General features: G+C 32.4%; 2 protein-coding genes across 2 annotated transcripts in view; one reads left to right on the top strand and one right to left on the bottom strand.

Moving 5' to 3' along the window:
* The first annotated feature begins 5,002 nt into the window (after window positions 1–5,002).
* On the top strand, window positions 5,003–7,301 carry LOC105124972 (myosin-2 heavy chain-like). The gene has a single exon (XM_011025208.1). It carries the CDS (start codon window positions 5,293–5,295, stop codon window positions 6,823–6,825), a length of 1,533 nt encoding a protein of 510 aa, XP_011023510.1. The 5' UTR covers window positions 5,003–5,292; the 3' UTR covers window positions 6,826–7,301.
* Window positions 7,302–9,647: 2,346 nt separating this feature from the next.
* LOC105124971 (gibberellin receptor GID1C) overlaps window positions 9,648–10,726 on the bottom strand; it is a 2,715-nt gene continuing 1,636 nt past the window's right edge. The window contains exon 3 of the mRNA XM_011025207.1: window positions 9,648–10,726. Coding sequence (XP_011023509.1) covers window positions 10,337–10,726 — 390 coding nt within the window. The 3' untranslated portion in view covers window positions 9,648–10,336.

The raw sequence follows: 10,726 nt of genomic DNA, 5'->3' as shown, positions 1-10,726 counted from the left end.
GCAGGAAAAATTAGAGGATAGAGGAGGGCTAGAAAATTTTTGACTTTCATATCCATATAAAAAGCTACATATTGAATTAGGTTTATAAACAACTTCCTTGTAGTATAGAAATTGTGTGTCTAAATTTCACTTGGACTGGATAAATAAGATAAAGCTCAAGAAGAAATCCAGACATGTCATACAGGATTTATGACAAAAATAATTGTCCTTTTTTATTTGATTATAGGATCGGATTTAAATTTTTTCAGAACATTCTACGAGCTCAAACCAGCCCTCTTGTGCCAACTAAGGTCAAAAGGACCTTAAATTAAATTCTGGAGATGTTTTTTTTTTAATTTTCTAATTATTTTACTTTTTTGGATTTTTTAACCAAGTTTTAGAGTTTGATTTGGTTTTTTCTATATATAGAGTGGTTGGTTTCAGCCATCATATGAACAGCTTACGTGTTATTTTTAACGTTAGACTTCATATTATTCCGATTTTATAAAACAAAGAGATTTTCTCTATAGTCAAGATTGAACTTCCAAGTTTGCTCAGGTTGGTTAATGGCTTGCATTCGACAAACTGACTGATCAGCACTGAGTTTCTAGTAACAAAGACTACAGCAATTGTCTGATGAATGCAATGCAGTCTACTAGAAGAAAAATTTCCAGTTGATAACAATCTGCTTGGCATTCAGAAACTAACATCAAACTTACAGAAAGATTAAAAAAACCATCCAAGAAGCTTTTATAAAATTTCCTATCCAGAAAGATTTTATGCTCTATATCTATCTTGAGTAGAAATTCTTGCTTGCAGAGAATAATTGTTTTTGGCGCATCACAGTTCATAGGGAGAAACAGCATTTTTACTACTTCAGCAGTACTCTTCCGCTCCTGCTTTCTTACCGGATACCATACATTTTGTCAGAAGTTCAATCGTTGCATCTAAGCAGATTAACATCATCGATGTTGCCAAGCCAATGTAAGAAACTACCAACCGATTCCTAGCCTAAAAAATTCTATAATTCATATCTAATATAGGCATAATTCATCTTGTAATGTTAAGAAGAAAGTAAAAACATGCAGTTACCTTGTATGAGGATCTGAAAACATGTTGGAACTCTGTATAGAAGGCTTACTGTCAGGATACAGGTTGCTAATGGCAGTACTGCACTCCAACCCTCCACCACTTGGAAGAGTTAGCATTTTTAGCAATTTGATTGAAAATCACTTCTCATGATACAAATGTGCTCAGCATTTTACTAGAAAGGTAAAAAGTCTTTAAAATCTAGATGGGTATTTTGAAAAAATCAGTTTCAATACTAAATTTTTTTATTTTTAGAGCTGTAAATTAGAGGAATTGACCTGTAATTTACTTTTTAGTATTTTTAAAGATTGAATTTTATTTAAAAGTCAATTGTTAACACGTTAAGAGGATTAAAAATATAAAATTTTATTGAAACATCTGAATTAAATTCAATTAAAAGGGTTTATAGTATAAAAAAATCAATTCCTATCATTGTGGAAGTTTAAAGCTATTCAAAGTTCAATTACAAGAATGTATTTCTTTTTTTTCTTTTCTTTTCTTTTCTTATTTTATTTTTGGATTGCAATTGAGTTCTTGTTTATTTGTTGGAAAGTAGTTTTTTAGTAATTTTTTTTAAAAATAAATTTTAAAAAATGAATTATTTTTTAATATTTGGTAGCATCATGAAAAATAAATTGAAAAATATTTTCCAGTGTTTAGTTATGTTATTAAAAATAAGCTGTAAAATAAATTATTAATATTTTTTAAAAAAATTATTAAATTATTAAGGAAAAAATCTTACAAATTAAAAGATTTAATGAAAATAAAATTGAAAAAAAAATCTAATTTCATAAATTATCTAAAATAAAATAAATAATAATAAAAATAATAAAAATCAAATATAACACATAAAAAAGTTGAAAGATGATGAAATGAAAAAAATTTATAATTTTATAAATTATTTCAAATAAAATAAATATAATCAAAAGAATAAGGACCAAATATGATAGATTTTAAGAGATGAAATTAAAAAATATATATTTAAAAAAAAATATATAGCAATCAAAAGTTTGAGAATTAAATTTGATATAACTAGTAAATAACATGATATTTTTAAATTTTTCACAATTTCTAGAAAGGTTTTTTGGCCTAAAATAAAAGGAAAATATTTTCCTGAAAACTAAGTCAAATTTTTTTTACTAAAAAGTATTTTTTGTTGAATAATTTTTCTAATAATAAACAACCATAAAAAAATTAAAAATTAATTTTAAAAAAAATCACTTTTTATAAAACAAAATTCATATTCTAGAACCCTTATACGATAATAAAAGTTTTGGATTTGCTAAGAGATAAATCATTAAAAAAAAATTAAAACTGCTCAGTCTTTCACTATAGCAATCCAGAGTGAAAGGCTGAGCTATTTCCTTTTTTCTTTTTTTTTTTTGAGCTATCTTTTTCTTAAAAAAACAGTTTTTTTTTCGTTTTTTTTGTTTTCTATGCCTTTTAGTTTGTTTTTCTTCTTTTTTTCCTTTTAATAATTTTTTTAATTTAGTTTGTTAATGTTAATTTTTTTATTTAGTTATCAAACTTCCATGACATTGATCCTGAGTTTAAAAGGTTAACTTGATTTAACGAGTTAATTCAAAAAAATTTTGTTTTTTTTTAATTAATTTTTTTGTTTACTTTAGTTTGTTAATGTTAAATTTCTTTTTATTTAGTTATCAGACTTTCATGATATATATCTCAGGTTTCACAGGTTAACCCAGTTAATTCTAGGTTAACCCATCCATTTTTTTTCTTTTGTTAATGTTAAATTTTTTTGATTTAGTTATTAGATTTTCATGATATAAATCTCGGGTTTAACAGATTAACCTGATTTGACGAGTTAACCCGGAGGTTTTTTCTATTTTTTTTTCTTTTTAATTAATTTTTTTGTTTAGTTTAGTTTGTTAATATTAAATTTTTTTGTATTTAATTATCAGACTTTCATAATACATATCTCAAGTTTTACGTATTAACCTGGTTTTACATGTTAACCCTGTTAATTATGGGTTAACCCATCCATTTTTGTTTCTTTTGTTAGTACTAAAAATCTTTTTATTTAGTTATCAGACTTTCATAACATGAATCATGGGTAAACGAGTTAACCTGATTTGACAAGGTAACCTGAAGTTTGTTTTTTACTTTTTTTTAATTAATTTTTTTTGTTTAATTTAGTTTGTTAATGTTAAATTTTTTTTCTATTTAACTATCAGACTTTCATGACACATATTCCGAGTTTGACGGGTTAACCAAGTTAATTTTGGCTTAACCCATTAATTTTTTTTCTATTTAATTATCATACTTTCATTACGTGAATTCTAGGTTTGATGGGTTAACCTAGTTTGAAGGGTTAAACCAGTTAATTTAGATTTTTTTTCCTTTTTATTCATTAGTTTTTTTCCTCTTATAGCTTTTTTTTTCTTTTTTCTTTTTAATTAATATTTTTTGTTTAATTTAGTTCATTAATATTAAAAAAATTTCCTATTTAGTTATCAATTGATGCCTTTAGTTTTTTTATTTTTTCATTTTTATGTATTTGACTTTGGACTGCACAATGCAGTTCATAGTAAAAAGGCTAATGCGTTTTTTTTTACTTTTTAATTTTTAAAAAAATTTTGGTTTGTTTATGTTAAATTTTTTTTCTATTTTGTTATAAGACTTTCAAGACATGGATCTCATGTTTAACAGGTTAGCCTAGTTAATTCATATTTTTTTTTCATTAGTTTTTTCTCCGTATAGGTTTTTTCTTCTTTGTTTTTCCTTTTTTTAACTAAATTTTTTAAATTTATTTTGTTGATATTAAAATTCTTCTATTTAATTATCAGACTTTCATAGCACAGATCTCAGGTTTGACGGGTTACCCGGTTAATTTAGATTTTTTTTATTTTTCTTCATTAGTTTTTTTCTTCCTATAAGTTTTTTTTCTTTTAATCCGATTAGTTTTTTTATTTTTAATTTTTATTTTGTTGCCTTTTTTAGGCCATTGACAATCTATAATGAAAACCGATGCCTTTTGTTTTTTTGTTTTCATTTTTAATTAATTACTTTTATTATTTTAGTTTGTTAATGTTAAATTTTTTTATATTTAGTTATCAAACTTTCATGACACGGATCCTGAGTTTAACAGATTAGCCCAGTTAATTCTAGGCTAACACGTCAATTTTTTTTATTTAGTTATCAAACTTTCACGACATGAATCTAATGTTTGACGGGTTAACCTGGTTTGAAAGGTTAACCCAGTTAATTCACATTTTTTTCTTTTTCTTCATTAGTTATTTTCTTCATGTTGATTTTTTTTTCAATGTTTTTTTTATCTAATCTATTTAATTATAACACTTTTATAATATGACCTTGCAGCCAAATCCACATTCAAGGTTATTGGGTTTGATATTGCAGCCAAACCCACTTAAACTTGAATCATACAAGTTTAATATTATTATTAATATTATAAATATTACTCTTAGATCAAGCGTTGTAGTCAAACTTAAGACTCTTGAATATAACTTTGCAGAAAAACTTAATACTTTTAGATTTTAACTTTTATAATATTTTTTTATACAAAAAAAATTGACTCGCGGCTTCGCACGGGTCATCTAACTAGTCCATGTCTAAAACAGATCATTCATACAAAATTATTTTCCACAAGTTTTAATCTATTTTTATATAAATAAAAATTTGTAATCTACTTTCACGGTATTGAAAAATAAGTTTTTCAAATCCTAAATTCATTTCAGTGAAGATCGGATTATACTAATATTTTGGATAATTTATTTATAAAAATATGAACAATAAAATTTATGAACATTGATAAAAAAAAAAAAAAAAGTAATTGAGATATGAAAATATACCAATTGAATTGATATAAAACCCATGGTTAAATAAATAAATAAATAAATAACAAAAAAGCATGCTTATCCTTATCCCCTATGCGAACAACCTAGCGCAAACTCTAATTTTTTTAAAAAAAATCAATTATTTTTCCTCAAAAATATTTTTAATAAAACTATTGAAAATGAGATTCCCTAAATCCTTGAAACGCGGAGCCAATTTTTGAACTCTCAACAACCCTCCAACTCCCCCCAAGTTGAGTCTCTGGTGAAAGCTAAGGAGGCTTTGGAGACTGAGTTGGCTCTGTCTAGTAACGAAAATAGTAAGTTGGAGACTGAGTTGGGTAAAATCAGTGATGGGAAAGTGAGTTTGGAGATAGAAAAGGGGTTGTTTTGTGTTTTTATTGAGACACAGATGGCTGAAATGGGTGGTTTTGCAGATGGTTTGGTGAGAGAAAAGAAAGAGAATGAAAATGAGATTGGGGTCTTGAAGAGTGAGGTTAAGGAGCTAAAGATGAGTGTTGAGGCTGAGAGAGATAGATTGAGTCGGGTTTGTCTCGACAGGGATCTGTTGAAGAGTGATGTTGATAATTGGATGAAGGAGGCTGATGGTTTGAAAGATAGAGTGATTGAATTAGAGAAGAGGGAGAGGGAGAGCGAGGAAGAGATTGAGAAACTGAAGAAAGAATATGCTTTGTTGGTTAAGGAAAAGAAGGATAGAGAGAAAGAAATCGAGGAGCTTAAAAGGTTGAGATGTTCGGCTGAGAATAATTTGATGGAGAAAGTGGAAGAAATTGAGTATTTGAAGCGAGAGATTGAGGAGATTGTGAGGGAAAGGAATGAGATTGGTGTTGAAAAAAGTGAGCAGAAGTTGAAGATTATTGAGTTGGAGAGAGAAGCAGGGGAACTTAATGAGATTATATCAAATTTGAGAAAGGAGGAGGGAATTTTGCGCAAAAAAGTTATGAAATTGGAGGAGACTTTGGGGGAGGCGCTGGAGAAAAAGAATGCAATGGCAAGGGAAATTGATGGTTTAATGGAAGAGAAGAAGGAAAAGGAAAGAACTATTATGCGGTTAATGGAGGAAAATGATGCTGCCCAGAAATATAAGATCATGGCTGATGCTGAAATTGAGGATAAGAAAGGATTGGTTCAGAAATTGTTGAGAGAGAAGAATGAGATTGAGGAAGTGAAAGTTATTAAGGAGGGTGAAATTGTGAAGCTGCATAAGGAGGTGGGTCATTTAAGGGATGATATTTTTTCGATGCAAGAATCCATCAAAGACCAGGAAGTTAAGTACAAACAAGTAGCTTCTGAAAATCTTCATTACAAAGGTGCTCTTGAGCAAGTAAGGCTTGAGAGGGATAATGCTCAAAAGAGTTTGGATGGAGAGAAAAAGAATGGCATGAATTTGAGGTCTAAAGTTTTGGAGATGGAGAAGAGAGTTGAAGAAACTGTGAAGGATTGTGCAAAGATGAAAAGCGAGCATGAGAGTCTGGTCAAGCAGAAGAAGGAAATGGAAACCCAAGTTTCTTTGCTGGAGAAGGAAAAAGATTTGGTACAAAAGCATCTCACAGAGGCAGAGGGGAAAATAATTGACTTGAGGAACAAAATGGAGTCAGCTGGCACTATTTCAGATAGAGCACTAACCATGTTGAAGAGCACTGTTGCATTGTTGTGTGAATCGAACAATGGAAAAGAAGAGATGACTGTTACTGAAAAGATGCTTGACAGTGAAATTGAACCATATGCAAGTGAGCTGGAAGTTATCAAGACTGCTTTTAGAAACAAGGACACGTTGGTGGAGGACATGAAGCAGCAAGTAGAATACCTGAGGGATTCTGTGGCAAGGGCAAAGAAGAAGAACGGCCTTTTGAGTGTAATGTCTTCGGCAACTACAGTTGTCGCTGCAGCAGTTTCTCTTGCATATGTTGCTAGAGTACGTTGATGATCAATTTTCCCTTTCTAGGCAAGTTGCTTTAGTTCTAGAATTAAGCATTGCTCAATCACGCTCTGCCTTAGGGCAGAGTTATGCCATCTTGGTACTCTTAACTTTCGTTTTAGATAATGTCTGAAAACCTGACATTGCAACAACTGGAGGTTTTTTCAACAGCCTAGTGGCAACTATCTGCATCTTGTTTATATGCATTGCATAATTTGTGGGAAATGTTCGACCACACTCTAGCACAATAAGCAGGGCATGTTTCGGGACGTTATTGTGCTCTACTAATAACTATAGTGGTTTAGTGAACTCTTTTGATTGCTCTAGTTCGGTTGTCTTGAATAACTGGTGTATATTTCCTACTTGCCATAACGGTTTCGAATGGCTCCTGAATAATTGGATTTCTTCCCAACCAGAAAGTATATATGACTGAATTAAAACCTTAGATCATTCTTGGACTGCTTCTCAGGAGTTCCAACGTACCTCAAATTTTTGGTTAATGTTTCATGTTGGTATAATATTGTATTATGAGAAATCCAGTGATTGTATTCAATGGAAACAAGATCCCTGGTTGTTCACATGTTTCTTTTCCGAAAAACATGGGTAGGAGAATGCAGCTAAGCTGTCATTTGCCCTGTTAGACTGTTACTGTTATATTTTGGCCCCTTTTTCGTAGCATCAGTCTTTTTGAATTTATGTTGCTATTATAGAGGCATGAAATTCTATACCAATTCTTAGAATTGTCATGTTCTTCGTTCCTCAACAAAACTTCCCTCAAGACTCCAGACTGTTATTAGTTATTGTGGTGCCAATGCTACGCTGGTTATACAGCTCATCTGTAACATAATGCTAAGCAAAGCATGTTGGGGAACCAGGTTGTGAAGATGCAGATTTGCGAAACTCCCTTCTTCCTTCTTTAAAAAAAAAAAAATGTTGATATGCTGGTGATTATCTGTTGGATCTGGTGGCGGTCTGAATCAGTGTTTTATGCTTTGCCAGCCACACTTCTAGAAATTATGGCAACAACAAATCAGTTCCTTTCAGAAAAGAAAAAAATTGGGCCTCCTCATCAGTTGTGTTCTGGGTCTTTTGCTCCCTTCTGAGGCCGATAATGCTGAGTGACCTGTATCAATAGTTAATCAAGAGGAATAAACCACAATCTAAACGGATTTCTAGCACAATCATAGATGTCCTGCTAGACTTCCTACTCATAGCTCGTGATTAAAGAGAACCCCACTTGAATAAGCAGTGGCTTTGATATTCTGCTAGAAAAATATCCCTTAAAAGTGGCTGAAACAATCGGCTTAATGGTAGCTAAACACCATAAACAAGCATTAACCATTTATATAAAACAAGCAAGATTTGCACACAATAAACTAATTTGTTTTTCCTTTGCGTCCATTGATATGAACAAGCTATCAATGTGATTAACTATGAGTATCCGAAGTCAATCAAACAAGCCTTTCATGTCTTTGTCAAGAGCTAGCTGTTATTTAACCATTACACAAACAAGTACTCATATTCCTTCTATTGGTGGTAAGTGGTTTTAATGTGGTCCCTCTAGACATGTCCAAATTCCAACCACCACTAAATGGGCTTGTATCTTTCAAAACAAGCCGATTTTTGTATTTTCTCTGCCATTCAAGCCCTCAAATTATGCATCGACAACACGCCGTCAAGAAATGCCAAGAAAAGATCAAATCAATCTTTATCAACAGCAAAAATGGAGTACTTGGAATTCGCTTCCAATCATTTGTTGCAATACCCCCGCATCCTTTTGTAGGGATAGATTTGAGGCCAGGGTAACAGAATTTAGTGGACTAGAAGGCAGCACGCTTCGATGCCTCTTTCCACTTGCTTCCCAATTATCCAAAAACAATCTATACTTGTATGCCATGTTAGTGTTAAATCTTATTTGGTATCAAAGACATCCTGCTGCATTATTGTTGCCTGGTGAAAGCCGGACTTTGGGTCTAGAGCAGACAGCTGCTTGTAAATGTCATTGTTACAAACTGTCCTTTAGTGAAGTGCTCCAGGAACCTTTGTTTTTATCTCTTTGTTCATTCTAGCATCTTGTATAGCTTCATAATTCAAGGTAGGAAGTACAATTAACTGTAGAAATAGCACTCCCTTGTAAAAAAACTTTCCAGCTCAAACTACACATTATTCACATGTTGCCCACTTTGCTTTTGGTTAGAACTCAGAAACGTACCTACAAACACAACAGACAAGCCTGCAGAGTTTTGGATGACTTACAGACTTGGTCCCATATCTTTGCGTTATATTTACACAACTAACCATCACAGTGATCTGAGAGTGGTTTCAGCCTCGACCATGGTCAGTTTCAACAACACACTACAGCAAAACAATCGAGATTGATGATGCTCATTATCCAGATACTGTCCGTCCAGACAATCACATTTGGGTTAACTGTGCCTTGCAAAGGGTCTTCAAGAAATAAAACAGAAGGAGCTGCAGGTCTTCCGCAAGCTTGAGTCATCTGTATACGTACATTATCAAGGTGGCTTTACATTAGAAGACATTAACAGAGCTGAAGTTATTTAGGGGCCCACAATTCCGCAACCGCTTTCAATCCTGAACATAAAACCTTGTGTGATTCTCACAGCATAACAATATAAGACCTGGTCTTCGGTCCAAAATACAGTCAGTCTGTAACAAGATAGGATATGGAAGAACAGATACGCTCCTCTGACAGTTACCAGGCCTCAATTTTGGAGGTATATACTTGCATGCTCGACATTATCAGATTCAGATGAAGGTTCATCAACAATGCTATGACAAACTCTTAAATAAGGAATCTAAAGTTAACTTAAACGGGAATACCTGATAATTTCTAAATTCGCAATAACAGTCATATTTACAGTTGCCATTAGATTGTGAAGAAGAAGAAATCAAAGAGAACAATACATGACAAAAAAGAAAAGGCAAAATCGAGTGCGAAAGAAAAGATAAGCAAACACCTTTATATATACTAAATCATATCTATAAACATACAGGATCACAGTACCATGGACTTTCTTCCTATCCATGTTCTAAAATTAGCCATATAACATTAGTGAGGTTTCGACCCATAGACCACAATGGATCAGCCACCAAATATAAACTCAGTAGTTCTGTCTTCCTCTCCTTTGGGGCTGGAAGTCAGAAAAGGTAACCTTAAATGTGGTAGGTCTGCGAAACTGAGTGAGACAGCCCCCCACTGCTACTAAAGCTTCAAAAACTACACCACTCGAGTTCAGGAAAATGGATATATAACAGAACATATTCCGAACAAGCTAGACACTGAGCCACCTTCTGCACCCAATAACAGAACCCAGATGTTTCGGAAACTTGAAGAACTGGACCTTAGAGTAGCAGAATGCAACAATGTATGATCAATAAAACAGAAAGTACTAACACTACACAATCATATAAACAGCAAACAACACGTAATTAGCCAAAGAGGAATCGTCAAGCTTCGGTCAAGTATGGCTTCCGGTTGGTATAGTTAACCCTATTAGCAGTTAGGACTCACAAATTCACTTATCTCATTCATCACTGTATGGAAGTGATTGTTATTGGGTAACAAGTAGAACCCTATTGTTGCTTGCTCCAGATATAAAAGTTTCACATCTTGACCAGCCTTCTTGAGACCTTCAGCATATGCCAATTGCCAGTCCTGAACAAGATCTAAGCCAGCCACCACAACAAGACTCTTGGGGAATTTCATTCCCTCGAGGCTTTTACCTTTTGGACCAAATGGATTACATGCTGGATGGTCCCTATCTTCTCCTTCAGGAAGAAATGCTCTCCAGTACCAATCTCGGTCCTGGAGAGTTACAAAATATTTGCCATCTAATCGCTTCTCCGATTCTGTTCTCTCTTTCCCACCAAACATTGGGTTCAG

Source organism: Populus euphratica, unplaced genomic scaffold (genome assembly GCF_000495115.2).
Source record: "Populus euphratica unplaced genomic scaffold, PopEup_1.0 scaffold28.1, whole genome shotgun sequence".
NCBI classification, from domain to species: Eukaryota; Viridiplantae; Streptophyta; class Magnoliopsida; order Malpighiales; family Salicaceae; genus Populus; species Populus euphratica.
This window is presented reverse-complemented; position numbering and strand designations above follow the sequence as displayed.